The sequence below is a fragment of the Natrix helvetica genome (assembly GCF_964273705.1).
Source record: "Natrix helvetica genome assembly, chromosome: 1".
Lineage (NCBI taxonomy): Eukaryota > Metazoa > Chordata > Lepidosauria > Squamata > Natricidae > Natrix > Natrix helvetica.
Window position 1 is genome coordinate 246792320 of NC_138548.1, and position 25478 is coordinate 246817797.

General features: G+C 44.6%; 1 protein-coding gene across 1 annotated transcript in view; it reads left to right on the plus strand.

Moving 5' to 3' along the window:
• The first annotated feature begins 907 nt into the window (after window positions 1-907).
• Window positions 908-25478, plus strand: part of LOC309384395 (E3 ubiquitin-protein ligase TRIM47-like) — a 33252-nt gene continuing 8681 nt past the window's right edge. Inside the window, exons 1-5 of the mRNA XM_081937893.1 lie at window positions 908-3504; window positions 4946-5041; window positions 6791-7024; window positions 9797-9959; window positions 20944-21006. Of these exons, the coding sequence (XP_081794019.1) occupies window positions 2920-3504; window positions 4946-5041; window positions 6791-7024; window positions 9797-9959; window positions 20944-21006 (1141 nt within the window). The 5' untranslated portion in view covers window positions 908-2919. The remainder of the gene's footprint in view (window positions 3505-4945; window positions 5042-6790; window positions 7025-9796; window positions 9960-20943; window positions 21007-25478) is intronic.

Consider the following 25478-nt stretch of genomic DNA (forward strand, 5'->3'; position numbering starts at 1 on the left):
ACTTTTGAGTGAAGACTTACAGCTTCCTTTCATTGAAAAGGAGAATGAAGCCATTATTCAATAGTAATCGTAACTCTAGGTTTCCCAATAGTGTTATTTGTGAGGGGTCTTAAATTTTAAAACTTAAAAGTATGTGTCTGCATTTTGGGGTTTGTGTGGTTTGGGAAAATAATTTTTATAAAGAGATTCTTCAGATACATTTGTATGATGAATTTAATTTATTCCTTAGTAACATAATAAAATCAGGTATATTGTGGGATTAGGAATACTGTTTCAGAATAGCCAGCTGTGGTGGCAATAGATAAATATGTAATAGCAGGCTGATAAACAGGGAAGCTACCCAAGATAAATCCATACAAAGAGGGCTTTTCCAATAGAAAACAAATGAAAGAAACCATGGCTTATTTATCGCTTGGTTTTTTGAGGCCAACGGAACAAGATGTTTGGGTCTCGTGTGCTATATTAAAAATCGTGTAATAGTGTTTCTTGTTATGGATGCCTATAATCTTGAAAGGGCATAGCAGAGAGGTCCTTAATATTTTTATTTAGATGAGCTTGCCAGTGACATCATAACCAAAGGGCTTTACTCCCTCCTCCTCTGTAGTTTGAACTATGATGTCATCTGGCAAATTCAGACCCCATGATTGGCTATAAACAGGTAGAAAGTCAAGTCAAGGAGTGGGACAAGGCCACAGCAGAAAACCTTTAATCATTGGAGCTGTAGTAGAGTACCTATTGCTAATTTACCAAGTGCAACTGACTTTTAACAGGTAAGTGCAGACAATACCGCTCAGAGAAATCTGAAGAACTATAGTATCACAACTTAATTTAATTGCCCGTAACAATTACAAGAACAAAATATACTTTCCTACTTGGAAAGGTAATAGCTCCATGATAGCATACATGATTAAAAAACAGTAACGTCATGCAGATTTATAAAACCATTCTGGCTTTGCATTCTTGAGCAAGGTTTTGCATTCAGTCAGTGACAACAGAGGCAGTGGCAATATGTTCTGGAGTTGGGGAATGTTACCATCAAACCCTTGCCGCAGACAGATAGAGCTTCCTGTTGGCTTTGGAGGTCTCTGATGTTGCAAGGAAGCAAGACTTATATGACTGGCCTGCCCAGGCATCTAATGTTGGGTTCCAACGAAACCTGGGATTCTTTCTAGGACTCTGGTACATGATTTGACTGAGACTTCAGTTGTTGCTTGAAATGAGAGGGTAACTTTTGCTTGGATTGGATCGCGCCTATGTAACCTCTGCATATGGATTCTAGAGGGCCCCTTGGTTTTTAGAGGAGTTCTGGGTGACACAGCAACGTAATAAGCCTCCTAGAATGCCACTGGACAAAATGAAGAGCAGAATCAATTGAACATACGGTAGGTAAGAGCCTTTCAGAGGTACTACTTGGTGGCAAGGGCACGAAGAGTGCCAACTAGTGGCCTTATTCAGATGTTCAGTTTCTACCCCAATAGCATCAGTTTCTGGGCCAGGAGACTGCTGGCAATGATATGTCTTTTTTGATGCACCTTTTTAATGTTTTAAGTTTTGTGCTGTTTTCTTTTTTGGATTTTTTTTTTTTTTTGGTTCTGTATTTTATATTTTAACTTTGTTTTGAAAAAAATAAAAACAGGTTAAAAAATCTTTATTTTTAACACAAGTTTCAAAAATAATAGGTGGAGAGAACATGTTATTTTTCAAAGTGTTATAAGGATTCAGCCGACCAAACTCAAAGTCAGTTGATCCAGGTCTAGAGATTTAGTTTGGATCGCTATTGATAGTACAACCTGATACAATTCATGTTAAATAGTAGATTGTGGACTGAACCAGTCATGTTGCACAAAAAAGTTCACCAATAGGTGACTAAATTAGCAGATAAAGCATATTCAGATCTGTATTTCTTTTAGAAAATACATTTATTTCATGACATGATTTTAATTGCATTTTACCCGTTCTTCAGATTGTGTTGATTCCATTTTCAGTAGCAGAAATGGACTGTCTAGGATCCAAAAGCTACATGAAGTTCTTAGCCATAACATATGGTCCATAGAGGTAACCAGAATCAAAAGAAAGAAGCTCAGGTACTTCTAGCAACCCTGTTGAAGGCTAGTGGTTTACCTCAATAAGCAGCCAACTACCTACACACAGGGTTGGTTAGAAGAGTTATATGTTCACTCTGAACATACCATTGGAGGAGTAGGAGTATGATTATGTATGATAGATGTAAGATTGAAGAATCACTTTGGTGTAGCAGTGAAGGCACCAGGCTAGGGGAGATGGTGATTTCCAATTCTGCTTTAGGCATGATGCCAGCTGGTGATTTTGGGCCAATTACTTTCTCTCAGCTCTGGGGCCTAAATCTGAAAATATTTTCAGAAAAACTACAGGGACTAGTTTGCCACACGTAGAGTGAGTGAGTGAGCACGCATGAGAGAATTAGTGGTAGGTTCCAGGTGGTACGGCCCGGTACGGCCGTACCAGTAGTAGCCGGGAGCAGCAGCCACCATATCGGTTCAGTCGTTCGTTTGGCTCATCTGGCTGCCCGTGTTTATAAAGCGACCGGCCAATTTTGCTCACATGCACAGCGTGTGGCGTCTGCGTGACCACCGCCGAGCAGCTGGGTGTCACAGGGCGGTGGTATGTGCATGCGTGCGCAGCGCATGTGCCCGACTAGGACACCCATCCTTATGCACAGCATACCAGTTGCGACGGGATCCGGAACCCACCACTGGAGAGAATGCAAAGTAAGAATAGGTTGTGAGTGTATACATTTCTGAGTCCCATAGACTTAAAAATCATAATACGTGCCCCTTGAGGATCAAAAGTTCCTGTTTTACAGATTTTGTTTTTAATAGGTGATTTGGACATATTTGAAAATCGTGTGAATCAAAGCCAAGAATAAAGTTTCCTGTTTCAATGCAGAAGATTGGCGTCCTTTTTCTTGAAGACAATATTGTATGTCCAATATGCCTTGAGGTATTCAAAAAGCCAGTCACCACAGCCTGTGGGCACAACTTCTGTATGGGTTGCTTGCAGGTTTATTGGGAACACCTAGCTCTGATTGGGGAACAACCTTACTGCCCTCAGTGCCGGGAACCCTTCGGTTCAACACCTCAGCTCCGCAAAAATATAACCCTGGGAGAAATTGCAATGAGATTTGCACAGGAGGAAACTCAAAATCCACAGAACCTGTCTGGTTTCAAGAATGTCCCGTGCGATTTTTGTTTCTCGCAAAAGTTAAAAGCAGTCAAGTCTTGCTTGCAATGTATAGCTTCCCTGTGTGATAACCACATCCAGTCTCACTACACAGACAAGATTTTCAAGAACCACCAGTTGGTGGAACCTTTGAGTGACTTGAAAGCCAGCATGTGTGTCAAACATCGTAAGCTGCTAGAGCTATTCTGCAAAGAGGAAGGGACATTTATTTGCCAAATCTGTGTCCGGGAAGAGCATAAGAACCATGAAGTCATTTCTCTGCAGCAAGAAAGAAGAAAGAAAGAAGTAAGCAGTTTTTGTATATGCCTTTGTGTGTCAAGAGTGTACCCTGTTGCCCAGAGGCAGGTTGCTACCGGTTCGCACCAGTTCAGGTGAAGTGGACATTTGGACTGGGTCGCTGAACCGGTAGGGACGGCCAGCTGGCCATGCCCCGAACCAGTTTCCCAGCTGCCCTTGCCACTGCCAGCATGATATTTACTCATTTTATAATGTCCTGCACATGTGCAGAACAATTAACAGGCAACTGTGCATGTGCAAGCAACGTGCAGCCGGGGTGCGAGTGAAGCACTGTGCAACATAGCAGCAGCCATGAGATGATCATGCCTGCTGTTTCCTGCACCTCAAAAATAATAAGACCTCCCCAAAAATTAGGTCAAGCGCTTATTTCGGGAGTAAAAAAAAATAAGACCCTATCAGCTAGCATCAGGCTACCGTGTTTTCCCCAAAAATAAGACCCTGTCTTATTTTCAGAGAAACACGGTCGCCTGATGCTAGCTGAAATCTGATTACAACTTCCTGATCTGGAAGCCTATTTGGAAGATCCCAGGCCAGGGAAATAAAAATAACAAACAAAATTCCATGGTACTTTGAAATAAGCCCCCCCCCCCAAACAATAAATAAAAGTTTTTAAAGTTAGCACACTTCTCTCACTTGTGAGAGAAAGATCATCTGATTTTTAACACACAAAAAAAGGCAAATTTTCTACAGAAGCTGTATAAGGATAAGATTGGAAGTGTGGGCTTTGGCAGCAGGGACAATTGATGTAATGTAATTTTTTGGGAATATTTGCCACTCTGAGAACATATCATGAAGTCTAAAGGAAATTGGCTGCCACTAACTTCTTACTCAGTCAAAATAACTGCTTTAGCAAGTGGGGTTCTGAACTCGCATTTACTAGATGAGGTTGTTCATTGCCATCCTCTCTCTCTTACCCTCTAGGGTATTACTAGCAGCCCCTCGATTAGTTTGCTCTTTTGGGTGGGCATGTGGGATTTAAAACAAAAACTGTTCAGCTCTGCAGAACCCATGGGTATTCTTGGAAATAATACTGTATTTTGAAAACTGATGCTAATCAAAATATGTATTTTGTTTAATGTTTTTTTTTTTAAAAAAAGAAAAGGATGAAAAATTGTTCATGGGTGTTAAGGAAAGTTTTTGCAACCACACTGAATTCACAGATAACAGGTTGGTGTACTTGGTAATATAGTATGCTGATGTTTGTTTCGCAATAGAAATTTGAATTGAGACAGGAGGTTTATGACTGTTTGGTAAAAAGATATTTTAAAGTATGCCACTCAACTGATACTTTAATATACGAGTACCCAGCAGTCTGTTCTAATGTTGACACTTCCCCGGTGTCAACATGTCACAACACCTGCATATCTCTGAATGGCTATGTGATTACACAAATGTTCTGTATTGATTTTGATGGGCATTTCCTTCCCAGGTGGAGATCCAGAGACTACATGCCAGTGTGGAAAACCAGGTCCTGATATTGGTAGAAGACCATCAGAAACATAGAGCAAGAGTGAATTACCTTATGGTGAGCTGCAAGTGAGAAAAGTGGATGAAAGAAATCTGAAGCTTCTCAGTTGAGGTTGGGGGCAAAACTATTTCCCCAACAGCAGTAAATCAGAAGATAGTAGCAGATAAGACTGGAACTAGCAACTATACCAGAACTGCATGTCCAACCATTAAGATGCCTGCTACAATTTTCACAGATGGGCCAACTGTACATGACAGTGTTTGCCAATCGTGGTAGCTTGAAGATGTGTAAACTTCAACTCCCAGAATTCCCCAGCCAAACATGTCTGATTGGGGATTTCTGGGAGTTGAAGTCCACACATATTCAAATTGCCAAAGTTGGAAAACACATACGTATAGTATGACATGATGATGATATAAGTATGACAACTTTTTTATACGGCAATGGTGTTATTTCCAATCAAAGAAAATTAGCAGTTCAACTGGCATACTTCCTTTTGACAAGGTCTTTCTCCCTCTCCCCCCGCTCCACCTCCCCCCAATATCAGGCAATATAGAAACATGTAATGCCAAGCAGTAGGATCAGGGAAAGGAAGGAAGAATAGTGAATTTTCAACCTAAAGTCAGTAATATGGTTTATAAAAAGGATCTTTATTAAATCATTCAGTTCTGGCTCTAAATCACCTAACTACTTAAATAAAAAATAATTGTTTTCCTTATTGCCACTCTTTCCCTGTAGTGATATCTCCTTATGGATTCTGAAGTCACTAGCTTCACAGGTATCTTTGGATCCTATAGACAAGACTCTTAACTAGTGATCCTAAGGCTAAAAGCCAATGCTGAATATGTTCTACCTTGCTCTAATTCAATGAAGGTAAATTGGTGCTGCCCATATATTTTGGTCTTCAAGCCAAATGGCTAGTAGCAAACAGAATTAGTTTTAACATATACGTGCATCTACTTTAAAACTTGTCTGCCTCTTATATGAAATACACCTGCATTTTGCAACTAATCTGAGAATTTCAGTTGCATGTATTGCGAAAGTTGCTTTATATTGAATCTAAACTTTGATCCATTACTAGCTGGCAGCAATTTTATTTTTTAGATTCCAGGGTAAACCTTCTCCAATAACCCTGTAGATAAAAAGGACTAAACCTGAGACCTTCTTCATTCAAACACTGAAAGAAAGCTTTCCCTTATTAAGGGTTGTTCCAGATGGGCTAGATTTGGGACCAGTTGAACCTTCTTCCCCTCCACTATCACACCAGTGTGTGTGTGTGTGTGTGTGTGTGTGTGTGTGTGTGTGTGTATGATAGTGCCACATCCTGTCTACCTCTTGCTTCAATTTAGGCAGATGGAAGATATCAATTTTCCAAAAAACATAACAGGCGAAAACTAGAACCTGATGTTATCCTGAGATCTGATGATGAGCTGTGGGTGGCGCAGTGGTTAGAGTGCAGTATTGCAGGCTATTTCCGCTGACTACCGGCTGACTTGCAATTTGGCAGTTCAAATCTCACCAGGCTCAAGGTTGACTCATCCTTCCATTCTTCCGAGGTGGGTAAAATGAGGACCCAGATTGTTGGGGGCAAGAGGCTGACTCTGTGAACCACTTAGAGAGGGCTATAAAGCACTGTAAAGCAGTATACAAGTCTAAGTGCTATTACTATGAGTCATAGGAACACAAGGAAGACAATCTCATTTCTCCAGTGGACCCATAGGTGGTTGTTTTTTCTGGAAGTGCCCTAAATCAAGATAGATAATAGATGGACATATGCTATATTTTGTTTTTCCCTATTCTTTACAGAAAGTGGTAAAGAATACCAGAGATGAAGTTAGTTGGGCCTTTACAGAAGTATTGAAAGAATTCAAGCGACTACAGGCTAAGGTGATAGACTTCATTGATCAAGAGGAAAAGTCAGCTTTACTTGATATGGGGAATTCTATTCAGCGTAGATATGAGCAACTTGCAGATCTTAAGAAGCAGAAACTGTGGCTTGCAAATCTGATGAACGATCCAAGTGACTTTCAATTCTTGCAGGTAAAGTTCACTTTTCACATTGCAAATGAGACCCCATTTCCTGGTCAGCTACAATCTGATTAACCATGATTCATTGAATGAAGCATGGTTGATTTTATACACCGCAATGAGCAGCTTGTCAATCAGTTTGGTGCAGTGGTTAAGGCATCATGTTAGAAACCAGGAGACGGTGAGTTCTAGTCCCATCTTAAGCACAAAAATCAGCTGGGCGACCTTGGGCCAGTCACACATTCTCAGCCTTAGGAAGGAGGCAAGGACAAACAAATTCTGAAAAATACACAGTTCTAGGCTACATAAACAGAGGGATAGAATCAAGATCACGTGAAGTGTTAATGCCACTTTATAAGGCCTTGGTAAGGCCACACTTGGAATATTGCATTCAGTTTTGGTTGCCACGATGTAGAAAAGATGTGGAGACTCTAGAAAGAGTGCAGAGTAGAGCAACAAAGATGATTAGGGGACTGGAGACTAAAACATATAAATAACGGTTGCACGAACTGGGTATGTCTAGTTTAATGAAAAGAAGGACTAGGGGAGACATGATAGCAGTGTTCCAATATCTCAGGGGTTGCCACAAAGAAGAGGGAGTCAAACTATTTTCCAAGGTACCTGAGGGTAGAACAAGAAGCAATGGGTGGAAACTAATCAAGGAAAGAAGCAACTTAGAACTGAGGAGAAATTTCCTGACAGTTAGAACAATTAATCAGTGGAACAGCTTGCCTCCAGAAGTTGTGAATGCCCCAACACTGGAAGTCTTTAAGAAGATGTTGGATAGCCATTTGTCTGAAACGGTATAGGGTTTCTTGCCTAGGCAGGGGGTTGGACTAGAAGACCTCCAAAGTCCCTTCCAACTCTGCTATTGTATTATATTGTATTTCTAAGGAAACTGCAATAACTAGTCATCACACACACACAGTCATACACATTAAGCCAATAATGAATGATAAGCAATTTTATTCTGATAATTGTACTAAATAAATGTATTAAGTCTTTAAATAATATATCATGAATTAGGACTCCTGAAAGCAGACAGGGTAAGTTAGAAAGATTAACTTAAAATGAACATCAACATTTCATTCATCCAGAATCATAGAATTACTGTACAGAGTTGGATTATGGAGTTGGAGACATTTAAGTTCAGGTAGTCCTTGACTTACGATCAGAACTGAGCCCAGAAGTTATTTTGCTAAGCCAGACATTCGTTAAATGAGTTTTGTCCCATTTGATGACTTCTCTTCCCACATTTGTTAAGTGAATGCAGCTTCCCCATTGCCTTTGTTTGCCAGAAGGTTGCAAAAGATGACCACATGATTCCAAGACACTGCAACCATCCTACGTATGAACCAGTTGTCAAGCATATGAATGTAAATCACATGACCATGGGGATGCTGCAATGGTCATGAGCGTAAAAACTGGTTATGTTGCTTTCTTCAATGCTATTGTAACTTCGAATAGTCACTAAATATACATGTTGAGGACTACCTGTGCAGTAATCAAATTCGACATCCTGCTCAATTTGATCCGGACCAAAGCATCCTCAACAGATGACTGACTATCCTCAACTGGAACTTAAACAGTGAATGGAGGTACAGTACCTCAAGTAACTGGTCACCCAACTACTCATAGGAAGGTTTTACCAATGTTCCTTTGGACTCTTCCAGTAACTGAAAACTATGATTCCTGAAAACACTCTGACCCTTTTCTTTGCAACACCAAGCAGCTTATCTACATTGCCTCATTAGAACAGGCTGGTAGCTATTTATGGAGGGATAAAATAGGTGACATTACCTTCTCTTAAATCCCCCATACAGTATTGAAATAATTTAGGGCACATTTTTCTAGTCTAGACTTTCAATAACAGATTTCCCGTCTTACTGCATATTGCCTCAAGCCTCCTGTTTGTTTTCAGATAGAGCGTCTCTGTTTGTTTGCAGGAGATCTCGTTACTCATTGGCTACTTTGCAGAGGCAGCAATTTCAGTTTGAGCAACTCAATGTTTAGAATAGAATAGAATAATAGAGTTGGAAGGGACCTTGGAGGTCTTCTAGCCCAACCCCCTGCTTAGGCAGGAAACCCTACACCACTTCAGACAAATGATTATCCAACATCTTCTTAAAAACTTCCAGTGTTGGGGCATTCACAACTTCTGGAGGCAAGTTTTTCCACTGATTAATTGTTGTAACTGTCAGGAAATTTTTCCTTAGTTCTAAGTTGCTTCTCCCCTTGATTAGTATCCACCCATTGCTTCTTGTTCTGCCCTCAGGTGCTTTGGAAAGTAGTTTGGCTCCCTGTTCTTTGTAGCAACCCCTGCGATATTGGAACACTGCTATCATGTCTCCCCTAGTCCTTCTTTTCATCAAACATTCATTTACCTTTCTCTCTACCTTTTAAAGTTGCCTTTTATCATGGACAAGATATGAAACCTTTGCCTTCAAAATAGAATGTTGCTGGTCCAAAACCTGTTTTTAATTACTGCTTTTCTTTCCAATAGCATTTTTTGTATTTTTTTTTTAAGTCCAGTGATCTCCATTTCATTTTTTGTCTAGTCACCCTAGATACAAGTTCCCAAGTAACCCAATAGAGTGTTTGCGTTTGGCAGGCTCTAGAAGCACCGTTGTCTCATTTCTGACTCTGGGCATTAGAAAGTGGAAATAGTTATGTAGAAGGGTCTTATAGAACTGGGGGGAAGGGATAGCTAGTTTCCATTCTCTAATATCCAAATCAAGATTTTGCTGAACTGTAAGCTCTCTTCAACATTGTTTGTTACCATAGGACTTCCCAAAAATAAAGGCCATATCTGATTGCTCAGGAGCTTTGATTGGACTGAAATGTGAGGAACTCAGCAGTTTTGTGGGGATTAAACAGACACTGAGTGATTTGAAATCCCAAATCTCAATGATTGGACTCTGCTTCATCAATAAAATCCTCCAGAAGGGTAAGTAAACTGAAATTTGAAATGGATTGTCTCATTCAATTCAATTCATTCAGTTCCTTCATTGTGCATGTTCAAATAAATTTATTTTCACCACATAATTCAATCATTCCTGTCTCGAAAACAGGAAATCCTTTCAAATGATGTTAGTGGGAAGAAAACATTTGAATGAGGGACATTGTACTTAGAACACTTTGTTTAAAATATTGCATTTACGCCAAAGGAAAACAACCCTGACATAGTTCCCAAGAAAGAAAGATGCAGAGACAAATAAATAAAAAATAGAAGGCAAAAAGAGAAGAGAATATATGTAGCTCAGGATTGAATTATGGGGTCCTTGGTGCTCTCTTGAGCTTGGTTATTTGCTTGGTTCCTTGATTAGGATATCATTGTCTGTTTCACTTTTCCTGGTATTAATCCCTGTTTATTTTGGTGTAGGCTGCTGAAGGTGTGTTTTGGTCTTTTTGTTTCCCTCTTAAGTTTTTTATTATCTATTTTGAATGGTATGTAAATGTAATTTATTCCTATGTACATATCTCTTGAAGGTATAGTGACTAAATTAGTAGACCAGCGAAATACTGTGGACATAATATACTTAGACTTTCATGGTATTTATTTTGTACAATGACAATAAAGACTAGACTTCAGCAAGGCATTCGACAAAGTAGACCACAACATACTTCTTTGTAAGCTAGAAAAAAGTGAGATAGATAGCTTCACCACCAGATGGATTCGCAACTGGCTGACAAACCGTACTCAGTGAGTCGTCCAGGGGTGGGTTGCTGCTGGCATTACTGCCGGTTCGGTGCCCGCAAAAAAGTACACATATAAACTGGGTGAAACCAGGCTTAATAGCAGTGACTGTGAGAGGGATCTTGGAGTCTTAGTGGACAACCAGCTAAATATGAACCAGCAGTGTGCAGCGGCAGCCAAAAAAGCCAACGCAATTTTAAGTTGCATTAACAGAGGGATACAATCAAGATCAAGTGAGGTACTACATCCAGTTTTGGTCACCACACTATAAAAACGATGTTGAGACTCTAAAAAAAGTGTAGAGAAGAGCAACAGGATGATTAGGGGACTAAAGACTAAAACTCTTAAATCTGAATGCCAAACTTTCAGGAATGCCCTAGCATTTCTGGATTTAGCTTGGTCTTGGATGCTCAGTTTCCCAGTTGAAACTATGGCTGAGTCTGTCCATGTGTTGTGAGATTAAGGAGTTTTCATAATGACTTCTGATTGCTATTTGATGTTCATGGATGTTCTCTGCTAATCTGTCTGTCCTACCTATTAGCTATTACAGTCCTTGTCCCAAAGGTGCTTTTTCAGGAGGCAACTGGAATTTCTTGTTTTTTGTTTTTCTTTGAAGGTGTTTCCCTTCTCCTCCAAGAATCTTCTTCAGCTCTGACAGGATAGTGGGGAATGGAGGGGCTATCCTGTCAGAGCTGAAGAAGCTTCTTGGAGGAGAAGCGAAACGTCTTCAAAGAAAAAAAGAAGAAAGTCCAGTCGCCTCCTGAAAAAGCACCTTTGGAACAACCATGACCGGGATGATCGAGAATCTCTACAGACTGTTACAATCCTTGTATTATATTTTGAAGATGAATCCTGTTTCTTCTTCTTGGACTGCTGGAACGTTTGATCTACTTAAGGCAGGGGTATCCAAACTTGGGAACTTTAAGACTTGTGGACTTCAACTCCCAGAATTCCCCAGCCAGCCATGCTGGCTGGGGAATTCTGGGACTTGAAGTCCACAAGTCTTAAAGTTCCCAAGTTTGGACACCCCTGCTGTTAGATATTAGCATATATCGTAGGAAGTCTCCTCTCTGGTCCGCTGCTACAGCGGGAAACAGGTATCGCTCTGATTGGTCGAGAGGCGTACCCGAGTCCTATAAAAGGGGAACCCTCCGGCCACAGAGCAAGCTGGATCACTACTACTACTAATAAAGAGCTGTTAAGTCACTTCGTGTCCGCAGTCTGTTCTCTCGTTGCCCAGATCTAACATTGGCGACGAAGGTGGGATCGAGAGACAGATAGGACGAAGAACGCTACCTCCAGAATCTCCGGATTTGATCCAGCCTAGGAATTCGGCAGAAATTCCGGCAGCCATCTCAGGCCACCACAGCGCGGCAAATTCAAACGAGAGAAGATGGCGATGCACGTTCCCCCCGCTCCATTCGACCCAGCGAATGACGAATGGGAAGCCTTCATGATTCGTTTCGAGTGTTTTCTCGAAGCGAACGAATACACGGGGATCACCGACGCCCGGAAGAAAAACATCTTCCTCGGCTACTGCGGAAAAGAAGTCTTCAACACGGCCAGAGACCTCACCGCGCCTACTCCAATACAGGCAGTATCATGGACGGCGTTGCAACAAGCTCTACAGACTCATTACGCGCCAAAACCTTCCCGCCATGTTTGCCGCCAGGCATTCAACACGAGGAACCAGAAGGCGGAAGAATCTATCAACCAGTACGTTGCAGCCCTACGAAAAGCAGCCACACATTGTGGATTCAGAGACCTGGATGAGCAGATTATGGATCGACTCGTTAGCGGGCTAAGAGACATTTCCCTACAAAAACGGCTGTTAGCCAAAACCAATTTAAGCCTACAGATTGTACTCGACGAGGCAAGAGCTTCAGAAGCAGCAGACAGATCAGCGGAGACAATTCAACGCGGGTTCAACACAGGCCAGCCAGCACCAAGACACACCAGAGTCCACTACGAGGACACCATTCCAGATTTCGAGGATCCCGAGCTCGAGGAAAGTCACCTGATGCGGAGCAGTCACGTGAGACCTGGGGGGAGACCCGGACCCCGTTTGCCGCCCTGCGCAAGCTGCGGAGGGAATCACCCCCGGTCTACCTGTCGGTTCAGGAACGTTGTTTGTTCGCACTGCGACAAACTTGGGCACATCGCACGAGTGTGCCGGAGCGAAGTCCCTGCCTCACGGCAGCCACCCATGTACCGCCAACAGAAGCCCAATCCAGGGGCTTGGCGAAATCAAAAAGGGCGCCCAGAGAGAAATCCAAAAGTGTTTACCCAGAGAGAAAATCCCCAAAGAGCTGAGCGAGCGTATTCCCAGAGAGATTACTCACAAAGAGCTGAGAGAGCGTTCTACCAAGACGCTCAACGAGAGTATCTTCAAGATACAAATGCGGAGATAGAGTTGACCCAGAGAGAGGAGTTGCGAACGTATCTCACCACAATAAGTCAGGTCCGCACCAAGCGGCCTAAAAAGCTGAAAGTCACAGTCCTCTTGGAGGGCTCACCTTGCGAGCTAGAAGTTGACACAGGATCGTCCCTGACGATCATTTCATGGGCATCCATGAAACAGGCTATCCCTAGCCTCAAAAAGAGCCAACTACGTGTTCCCGACATCCTGCTGCGAGACTACCAGGGGAACCAAGTCCCCATCGTGGGCCAAGGCACATTCCAGATCCGTTTCAAGGACATCGTAGCCCAGCTGCCCGTGACCGTCGCCACCGCACCATTACAGAACCTTCTAGGACTAGATTGGTTTGAAGCCTTGGGGCTGGAAGTCACCGGGATCAACAGCGTGGAGAACAGCAGCGCTGAGCAGATCTTTAAGGAGTTCGAGGATGTGTTCAGCCCCGGTCTTGGTAAGTATGTGGGTAAACCAATCTCATTCAACTTAGACCCCAAAGTGGCGCCAATCCGACTTAAACCGAGGCGAGTGCCTTTTGCACTCCGCCCAAAAATAGATAAGGAAATAGATAAACTAGTGGAGCAAGGAATCCTTGAGCCGGTGGATCACGCGCGCTGGGAAACGCCAATTGTGACCCCAGTTAAGCCAGACGGGTCAGTCCGCATCTGCGCGGACTATAAATGCACAATTAATGTCGCCCTACAACAAAGCGCATATCCTGTGCCAGTAGTACAGCACTTATTGCACTCGTTGGGGCCAGGAAAGTTAGACATGGCACAAGCTTACCAGCAATTGCCCGTGGATAGCGCCACAGCGGAGGCCCAAACTATAGTGACGCATAGAGGGGCATTCAAATGCAACCGGCTGCAATTCGGTGTGAGCATTGCTCCAGGTTTGTTCCAGAGCGTCATGGAACGGCTTTTGCAAGGGATACTGGGAGTCGTCCCCTATTTCGACGACATCTTGGTGTCCGCTGCAAACGAGGAGCAATTAAATAAAAGAGTCAGAACTGTTTTGATCAGAATCAGAGAGAAGGGTCTCCGCCTTAAAAAGGAAAAATGCCAAATTAACGTGCCTAGCGTAGAATTCCTGGGATATAGAATCGATGGTCAGGGAATACACCCCACTTCAAAGAAAATTAAGGCGATCCAGGACGCCCCCACACCACGTAACCAGACCGAGCTGCAGGCCTTCCTCGGACTACTTAACTTCTACAGCGTTTTTCTGAGACAGAAGGCGACCGTTGCTGAGCCGCTACATCGACTACTCCAGCGAAACGCACCATGGAGATGGGGACGATCCGAAGCAGCAGCTTTTGCCGGGGTAAAGCGCCTGCTCACCACTGACTCGCTGTTAGTCCAATACAGCCAGACACTACCGCTAGTATTGACCTGCGACGCATCACCCTTTGGAGTCGGCGCAGTCCTTAGCCACAGGATGCCAGACGGAAAAGAAGCACCCATCGCTTTCTACTCTAGAACTCTTTCATCGGCCAAGAGGAACTACAGCCAGATGGACAGGGAAGCGTTAGCTGCGGTAGCTGGAGTAAAATGTTTCCATGAATATCTCTACGGCCGCGATTTTGAACTAATTACTGATCACAAACCGCTGTTGGGACTTTTGGCGGGAAACCGCCCCACCCCGGTCTCCCTTTCTCCACGCATGGCCAGGTGGACTGTTTTCCTGGCTGCGTACTCCTACAAGTTAATTCATCGACCGGGCTCCACTCTAGGACACGCAGACGCACTCAGCCGTTGCCCACTACCGGACCTTTTGCCAGACCCCACTCCCGAAGTACCGGTGTTGCTCATTGACTGTTTGGACTCTGGACCGGTTTCTTCCTGCGACGTTGCAAGGTTCTCCTCTAAAGACAGTTTAATAAAGCAAGTTCAAACTTGGGTTTGGAGGGGGTGGCCGAAGGGAAACGTGGGCCCAGAATTCAAAGTGTTTTGGTCAAAACGGGACGAACTCTCAGTGTTACAAGGTTGTTTATTGTGGGGGGATCGAGTTGTTATTCCTTATGCTTTACGTAAAAATGTGTTAGATGCATTACATGTTGGGCATCCGGGAATCGTTAGGATGAAGGCTTTAGCGAGAAGTTACGTTTGGTGGCCAAACATGGACAAAGAGATAGAGGAGTGGGTGGCCACTTGCGATCCATGCCAAGAATCGAGACCAACACCCCCGGAAGCGCCCGCCACAGAATGGGAAAAGCCGAAAGCACCCTGGTCGAGAATACACATCGACTTCGCAGGGCCAGTTCAAGGTCAGACTTTCTTTATAGTTGTGGATGCATATTCCAAATGGCTAGAAGTAGTCCTAATGACTTCAACCATGGCAGAGGCAGTCATTAAGTTTCTACGGCGACTTTTTGCCACTCATGGCCTGCCCGACCTCCTGGTCTCCGATAACGGGCCCCAATTCACGGCCATGCAATTCGAAACGTTCTTAGCAGGTCAGGGAATTCGGCATGCCCTCGTCGCGCCATTCCATCCGGCATCAAACGGACAGGCGGAGAGAATGGTGCGATCCGCAAAAGAGGCCCTCGCTAGGATGGGTCCAGGTGATTGGCAAACACGCATTGACCATTACCTCCTCATTCAGCACATTACCCCCAGTGCAACGACGGGTAGGAGCCCCGCTGAAATGCTCATGGGCCGCCGTCTACGGTCTCACATGGACTGTCTTCACCCCAACTACTCTGCCACAGCACCCCCAGACTCCACAAGCAAAATTCGGAGTTTCAGCATAGGGGATTCGGTATACGCCCACAACTATGCAGGGGGAACATTGTGGATGCCGGCAACGGTCATTGGCATCACGGGTCCACGATCGTATCTGTTAGAACTGGAAGATGGGCGGAACTGGAAGAGGCACATCGATCAACTTCGGGGTCGCCTGGCACACTCAGACCTACGAGCCGAGGACGAGAGCTACCTACCAATGCAAAGTCAGCCACTCGAGAGCCCCAACACAGAGAACTACGACACCTGCGAGCCCAGGACAGAACAAGAGGTCGAGCGCGAAACAGAACAACCCCCAAGCAACATAAGCGAGCAGACCCCCGAACGCCCAAGCAGCGAAAGTCTGAAATCACCAGAACTCGAAGCAAAGAAAGCAACTGATCCTGCAACTACTCCTGACCAACCCGAACTGCGACGCTCCACTCGAGTAAGGCAAACTCCAACATATCTTAAGGACTACATAACCAACCGCAATGTTCCGTCTAAGAGGGGAGGGGTGTTAGATATTAGCATATATCGTAGGAAGTCTCCTCTCTGGTCCGCTGCTACAGCGGGAAACAGGTATCGCTCTGATTGGTCGAGAGGCGTACCCGAGTCCTATAAAAGGGGAACCCTCCGGCCACAGAGCAAGCTGGATCACTACTACTACTAATAAAGAGCTGTTAAGTCACTTCGTGTCCGCAGTCTGTTCTCTCGTTGCCCAGATCTAACACCTGCCTTAAGGGCTTTAGTTGGTTTATCTGCTATGATTTGCCATGTGGTTGTAATAGTATGCTTGTAATTTCTGAGATGTTTTTGATACATGGTAGTGTTCACTTTTTCATAGCTCATGCTGATTGTGCTGCAGTGGGTTCAATGGTCAGGCATTTTTTAATGACGTTCCCTGTCAATTCATTTTGTTGGAAGATGTACAGGAAGACCATTTCCTTTTTCTAATATTCTGAATTGCAGCAGTGTATTTAGACTCTCGTGGTCTAATGTTTTTGCACAGCTCCTGTTAAAGAATGTTGGACTGTTGTTTTGATCATGGAGCACTTGATTAGTATGGGTTGTGCTTCAACAGATTAGCGTTTTTAATTTGCTATCATTTCCGCTGCTGCTAAGGGTATTCAGGAAGGATAGTGTGGTGGTGTTTCCTTTGAAGATGTTGATTGTTTAATGCATCTTCTCTAGTTCCTTTTTTATTATGATGACGTTGTTTTCTACATACCGCCACATCCATACTTTGGATTGTATATGTGGCAGTGCTAGTTTCTAGACACTGCATTACAGTCTTTGTTATGAGTCCTGAGGGAGATACATTTTATTTTTAAAAAAGCAGCTTTAGCCGTCTTTCACCAAGTTCACAAATACTTTGGATCTTTGGCCTATTAAAAAAAGCCAAGGTTTCAATACTTTTGTAAAGCAGAGCAGGAATGGAGCAAACAGACCTCTGGGGAATAGTACAGGAAAGACAAAAGCAGTAACAAAAAGGACATGGCTCTGGGATAACAGGAGATGGCATTGTTTATTTGAAGGTGCCCATAGTAGGCCCAACCTTATGGGACAGGCAGAGCCAGTTGGAGAAAGATGGTACCATAGATAGCTGGGCTCTGAGCCATGTACCTTTCACCCAGAATCCTATTGGCAACAGCTCTTCAAGCAAAGCTGATAAACTAGGATAGTGATTCTCAACCTGTAGGTCGGGACCCCTTTGGGGGTCAAACGACTCTTTCACAGCGGTCGCCTAAGACTGTTGGAAAACACATATTTTCGATGGTCTTAGGAACCGTGACACCAATTTTATTGTTGGGGGTCACCACAACATGAGGAACTGTATTAAAGGGTCGCAGCATTGGGAAGGTTGAGAACCACTGAGCTAGGAGGAGTCCAAAATTGTCTGGAGAATGCAACACCATCAAGAATTAAAGATGCAAAATTCCTGAGCACAGCAAATCTTGGGATCCAAGCCAATCTTGCTAGGGTTGAGCTTGAGCCTATCCCTCCCCATCTAGTCTTAAATAGTGTCCAAATATTGGGAGAACGCCTCCATGACTGTGGTGACTCCCCTGGACACTTCCCCAAATACCTCTCCAGATGTCAACTCTGAGGAAGGTGAACCAGTTCCGTCTGGAGGAGGTCAGTGGCTCCAAGCAGCTGTCTGAGAGGGATTTGGCTGAAGCTCAGCTACAGCAGGACAGCCCTGAGGCTTCAAGCGGGGAAACTGAACACAGCTGCAACCGCTCAGTGATGAGGAACAGGAACCACCTTCTGCACCTGATGCAAGAACACGTAGGGCAGGAGCAGCAAAGGTCGGCCTAATTACTCGTGAGGAGGCAACTTCACCCTTCTTGATGGGCGGCACCAGAAGCTTTCTATTTAGCACATCAGACAGATGGAGGCAATGCTGGGAATAACCTGTTTGTTTCTTAGTTGTAATTTCTGCCTTGCTTTGGATTGACACCGTGCTTTGACTTGGATTGTGCCTTGTGAACCATCTTGTATTGGGAATTTAAGTTTATCTGGTGGGCTTAGCTTGATTAAGAAACTTTCAAGTACCTTGTGGACTCACTAGCCATAGTTCTGTGGACTGGCATTGGTCTACTTTTGGCTGGACTTAATTGGGACAGTTCTGGGTTTTTGGTGAAGGGAATTGTTTGGGAATACTAATAAACATACTAAACCGTGTGTGTGTGTGTGTGTGTGTGTGTGTGTGTGATTGGGACAACATAATGACTTCACTAGGACAGCCAGAGATCAAAATAAGTCATTAGGTCTCGTGGTAGTACCAGACTCCATGTCAACAGATGACCTTCCTAAGTAGCCTCATCAGGGGTAGTATTCAGAAGGTTCTGACCAGTTCTGGAGAACCGGTAGCGGAAATTTTGAGTAGTTTGGAGAACCAGTCAATACCACCTCTCACTGGCCCTGCCCCCATCTATTCTCTGCCTCCCGAGTCCCAGCTGATCTGGAGGAAAAGAGGATTTTGCAGTATCATTCCCCTGGAGTGGGGAAGGAATGGAGATTTTACAGTATCCTTCCCCTGTCATGCCCACCAAGCCATGCCACGCCCACCAAGCAACACCCACAGAACCGGTAGTAAAAAATTTGAATCCCACCACTGAGCCTCATGTAGATATTATGGGAGGGGAGACAGCTGTGAGGAATTCCACAGAGCAAGGATCTCCCCACCATACTAGCAATGACTGACTTCAGAGAAAGGAGAATATCCCCTGGAAACAAGCACTGTACCCCCTTCATGAAGGAAAGCCTTTCCTTTAAAATAAAAACCGAGAAGTTTGCTAATGAAACTGTAAAAAGCTGAACTTTTAGTTCTTTTACAAACAACATCCTTTAAAGGTTGGACTTTAAAAAAAACCAAGCAAAATTGAATAAGGTTTTGCCACGTTTCCCTTCTATCCCAAGCAATAGGAAGAACAGGAAAACTGGGACCTTCTGTTGTTGTTTTTAAAGGTCAAGACAACAGATGGGAAGGAGTCAAGAACGATTCATACAAAAGATTAATAGAGATCACATGTTCTCAGAGACCCATCCACAGACAGGAACATGTTTTCCTGTCCCAGGCAGGAGAAGTAAAGATGCCAGGAATCTATTGTTGAGGGCCATGGGATGGTTAAGCCAGCCATCACCATGCAGAAAATGGAGGATGGGATGGATATGCAGGAGGGATTTCTTAAGCCTGCTTCACTTGCAGCCAGTTTACACATGGGAGAAAAAGCTTAAGCCTGCAGTGCAGAAAAAGCCCTTTATCTTAATTTCCAACTAATGAGACGTGATTATGTTTCTCTCCCTAAGTAGGCTACTTCTCAGGACTGTCTCCTGGGAATTTAGCACTTTAATAAACACCATCTGTTCAGACAGCCTTTCCACCCACCGTAGCAACCCTTGGTGGATCCCTCTGTCAGGCCTCCTGGGCTTCATTGCCTTCATTCTCCTCTCTGTTTCACTGTTGCGGATTTGGAGGGGGGGGAGGGAAGTTGGTGGTACTGAAAACAGCAGGGTACAATTGCATCATTAAAAAATGGCCATGAAAAATAGCCAGTGTTCAGAGAACAAGAGTGTAAAATTGAAGTTGGGGCAGCTGGTTTACTCTCAACGTGTCGTAAGGATGAAGGAAGGCTTTTTAAAAACGTTATGGCTCTTGAGCTGAGCTTAGCTCCTAATGATCACATGGATATAGAAATTAAGGAGACAACAACATACTGTATATGATTAACCATTGTCACTTTCTGGTTTGTTTTTTTACACTGCAGTCTAAATTATAGCCTTGGTATTCCCTGCTGTGGGACACAGCAGCTCAATGGCTAAGACGCTGAGCTTGTCGATCAGAAAGGTTGGCAGTTCGGCGGTTCAAATCCCTAGCGCCGCGTAATGTAGTGAGCTCCTGTTACTTGTCTCAGCTTCTGCCAACCTAGCAGTTCAAAAGCACGTAAAAAATGCAAGTAGAAAAATAGGAACCACCTTTGGTGGGAAGGTAACAGCGTTCTGTGCACAAGTTTGACAGCCCTGCCCTAAAGGATCTTTTCCTGACTTTTGACCACCCTGCTTACGTGCTTGCTTCACCTTTAGATATGTCTAGTCTCACAGAATTAACCCTACATAGATTCCAGAAGCAGCCAAAGTTAGCTAAGTACTATCATCTGCTATAGTGAAGGCTCTAGGTTAATAGTGAAAATGGTTCAAGAGCATTGGAGGGCATAAAAATGGTTGAAGGCTTTCTTGTTCTTTCGTATCAAACTGAGATGACTCTTGAGTCCAGTCATTCAAGCAGTTTGTCAACTGATGGGACCCAGGAGATGTGTCTTTTCAGATGCCACACCTGCTCTATGGAATAGCATTCTTCCCAAAATCCAGATGGCCCCATCCCTATTTTCTCTCTGAAAGCTAAGCCTGGCTTTATAAGTCTCTCTCAATGGTTTTAGTTGCCCGAGCTGATTCTGTCTCGTTATTTGTTGTTTTTAGTTGCATATATCATCCTGAATCATGGGTCAATTATTGATGCATACTTTGAATGAATAAAGCAATACAGTTTAAAAACAGGTACTAAATAAATGTCTCAATACCTTTAATCTTTCAGGAATCACAATGGTGCCCTATGAATTGTTACCCACACCCGCAGACCGGAAGACTCTCCTAAAGTGTAGGTGCTTTTAGTTGATTTGTTTCCCCAATATTACCCTCCCGAATGTGGCTGACTGTCAGATCTTGGCAAGTAACTTGCTTACAATAGTATCTCTTCAGATGACCAGAATGCCTAAGGCAGATGAACATTGTACAAGGAGAGCCATGTTAGTTTATGGCAGGGGTTCCCAAACTTGGCAACTTTAAGACTTGTGGACATCAGTCTCAGAATTCTGGAAGTTGCAGTTTGCAAGTCTTAAAGTTGCCAAGTTTGAAGACCTCTGGTCTATGGAAACCAAAATTCAGACTTACAAATTTTATTTTTAAAATGTAAGCTTTTGTAAACTATCTATGCCTTTTAATAATTTTTGTTTGTCTGAAAAGGTGCCTCCAGACTTCTGAATGTAAGATTGAAGGAATCTTCTGAAAGGGTAAAGAATGGGTTCCTTCATAGAATCTAATTTCAGGGTTGTTACGTAAAAGGTAAAGAACATAGCAAATTAGGGAAATCAATCAGTTTTAGTTTGATCAAACTAGAAAATTAAAATAATATTGGTAGGAAACACGCTCATGCTTAATACTGATTTGTTCTGCTTCTAAGACAAAGGAAGGGAAATGTCAGTGTGACTAATGTCCCACAGGTGCTTTTTAAAAAGGTAACTGGACTTTCTTGATTTTTCTTGAAAAAAACTCAGGTACTCCTGTACTTGTCAGGTACAGGAGTACCTGTACCTGACAAGTGGGTACAGGTTGGTACAGGTACTCCTCAACTTACATCCACAATTAAGACCAAAATGTATGTTGCTAAATAAGAAAATTGTTGAGTTTTGCCTCACTTTACCACTTTTCTTGCCACATTTGTTAAGTGAATCACTGCATTTGTAACACGGTTGTTAAGTGAATCTGGTTTCCCCATTGACTTTGCTTGTCTAAAGGTCGCAAGTGGGGAATCACATGACCCTGGGACACTGCAACTGTCATAAATGTGAATCCGTTGTCAAGCACCTGAATATAAATCATGTGATTGAGGGAATGCTGCAGTGGTCATAAGTGTGAAATGGAAAACCACCCATACTAACCAGGGGCTCCGTTACCAAAGAAACAACCCAACCTCCCACAACAGAAGCTCTCTAAGGACCTTATCTAAATGAGCCCAAACACAGAGCAGCCACTCAGAACAGCAGAAAAAGGAAATGGAGCATCTATACAACACATTCCAAAAAAATGGATACCCACACAACTATCAAAAAGTCCCTGACCACTCAACCCAATCTAGCACAATCAACACAAACCCTAAAAAGAATTACACTGCCATACATCAAGAATATCTCAGAAACCACTAACAGACTACTACAACCACATGGCTGCAGGAGAGTCCAAGCATGGCTTAAATTCAGTCTATTCGCCCAAGGACTGAGTTGAAATTCTTAGCCACGCCTCCGAGTCTCCTCATTGAGGTTCAGTTCAAAAATGAAGGCGTAGTCTATGATGGACTGTGATCTTGAAGTGTCCTTTGGACGTCTCCATAGCCCACAAGCTCCGAGCAGCCTGAGACGTCTGATAAATGAGGAACGAAGCAAACCCCAGGGCGGGGTGGGACTCTCCCGCAGCGCCCAGAGAACGACCATTCAGGTCAGCCAACGGTCATTCTCCTGTGCACTGCTTGGAGAGTCCAAGCATGGGACATACCCAAGCTATGAAGTCCCAGGGAGGGCAACATGATCGTCCAGGGTGCGCGGAGTCGCAACTATCCTTTGCAACACTCTCCTCCCAAAGGACGCCTCTGCTGCAGCATAGGAGTCAATGTGGTAATGCTAAATAAACAGAGTTGGAGACGACCAGGTAGCCGCTCAGCAGATTTCTTCCACAGGAGCTGTGGGCCTCAGCTCTAGATAGGGCCTTGTCACCTCTGGGATTAGGGATCCCCTTTCACCTGGTGCCCTTGTTGCCCTGTTCCACCTCAGGAGGGTCTGGCCTACTGCGTTTCAGCGAGGAGGCGGGATGATCCTCAGGCGCCCTCTTGCCACTATCAGCCATGGTGATCTTCAATAAATTCAAAGTCTGTTCCTCACAGCTCTTCAGGGAGACTCTTCAGGCAGTAGGCTGGCACAGGCGCGAGCTGAAAGATGCTGTGCGCTCCGCAGATATGTCCGTGGCACAGGAGTATGACCAAGGCGGCCAAAACTCTCCTAGGCCGCAACGAGGTGATTCTGAGGGAGGAGGCCTTGCCGGAGCCCCGAACAAAGGCCAAGGACTCCTTCGCGGAAATCTGCGGGCTGGGAGGAAAAGCGTGGCAACTCCAAATGACCAGAAGCGAAAAGCGTGCGAAAAACGCTTTCAAAATGGCCGCTAAGCTTCTCGGAATTTCAGGGAGCTGTCAGGCATAAACTGGAGCCTCCGCCAAGGACTCCAGCAGCTGCAGATGGACGAGAAGACAGCTGGGGGCAAAGGAAGCCTCCTACCTTACCCCGCGATCGCCAGCCACCACTGGACAAACACTCCGACGATGTCAGGCTCCGCAGCGATGAGGAGCCTGGAAACCCGAAAGCCTCACCAGCTATTTTAAATGGCTCAAAAGTTTTTCCTAGCACTATTCTCGAAGAAAGACAAAAATAAGAAATCCTATGCTAACTAAGGAGAGTCCCAGTCTATTCACACAAGGACTGAGGAGCTCCCCAAAACGTGTCTGAACTGGGCTGGACTGAGTTTTTGAACTGGACCTCAATGAGGAGAGGAGGCGTGGCTAAGAATTTCAACTCAGTCCTTGGGCGAATAAACTGAATTTAACCCATGCTTCGACTCTCCAAGCAGCGCACAGGAGAATCAGCGTGGCACACAGGCCAGCTAAAACCCTTCAAAACATCCTAAGCAAACCAAGAGACCCAGCAACCCCAGAAGAAAAAAATAGGAGTCATCTACAACATACAATATAAGAACTGTTAACAACCACAGGCAGAAGACTGACTGAATGCATCCATGAATACCAACTGGCAGTCAGAAGACATGATAAAAAATTCTTTAATTTCACAACATATATAGACCGTTGTTAAACATAGCTTCAGTTGGGAAAATGAGACAATTGTAGACCAAACCAAGTCCAAAAATGCCAAGGAATTTCTAGAATCTGGCACTCAATAAACACACGGACATTCACAACATCTATAGACTATGCAAAACAGACAATCAACCAGTCCAAAAGAGATAAGGACTCCAGCACCTCTCCACCAGTAATCAGCACTTCAGAGGTCAAGTTAACTCTAAAGTTAACTCCAGACCAACAATCGACACATGAGGGAGGACACACTCTGGACCTTGCTTTTGTCTCTGGCCAGTGGCTGAGTGATCTGGGAGGAGGGGACTTAACCATCACTCCCCTGTCATGGTCAGATCACTCACTCCTTCGTCTTGACTTCCCTGGTGCTACCTCCCGCTGCGGGGAGGCGGAACCGGAAAGTACCAGATGGTTCCGCCCCAGGCGCCTGATGGAACCTGATAGGTTCCAGACGGAGCTTGGGCCACCTCCTGTAACCTTGACCCGCCCCCGGGTAGAGGACCTGGTGGTCGCGTGGAATAATGCGACTACCGGGGCCTTGAACCGGGTGGCGCCTTTGCGGCCTCTCCGGCGGCAATGATCCACCCTGGCCCCTTGGTTTACCGAGGAACTAAGGGTGATGAAATGCCACAAGAGACGTCTAGAGAGTCGTTGGAGATCCTCTCGCTCCGAATTTGATCGAACACAGGCACGAGCCCATTTAAGGACGTACCTTGTGGCATTGAGAGTGGCCAAACGGCAATATTGTGCCACTCTCATTGCATCCGCGGAGAACCGCCCTGCCGCCCTGTTTCGGGTGTCCCGCTCCCTCTTGTTTCAGAGGCCGCGGGAGGCCCCTCTACAGGGCAGGGCAGAGGAATTTGGTAAATATCTGCAGGATAAAATCGCTCAAATCCGGAGGGATTGGGTCCCTGTCAGTGGTCCAATGGAGACGTCCATGGCGAGTCTTGAGGAATCGATCTGGGAGGAGTTTGACTTGGTTGCCATCGAGGATTTGGACAGAATGCGTGGACGACTGCGACCCACCACATGTTTATTGGACCCGTGCCCCTCCTGGCTTGTACTGGCATCCTGGGAGGTTACACGAGACTGGCTCCTGGGCCTAGTGAATGCTTCGTTGAGCGAGGGGTCTCTCCCGGCCGCCTTGAAAGAGGCGGTGGTGAGACCCTTGCTCAAGAAGCCTTCCCTGGACCCTTTGGAGCTGGCCAATTATCGTCCTGTCTCAAACCTTCCCTTTTTGGCGAAGGTTGTAGAGAGTGTGGTGGCCTACCAGTTTCCACGTCATCTGGAGGAAAATGATTATCTAGACCCGCGCCAGTCCGGCTTCCGCCCCGGTCACAGCACGGAGATGGCCTTGGTCGCGTTGGTGGATGATCTCTGGAGGGCCAGAGATAGAGGTTGTTCCTCTATCCTGGTCCTATTAGACCTCTCGGCGGCTT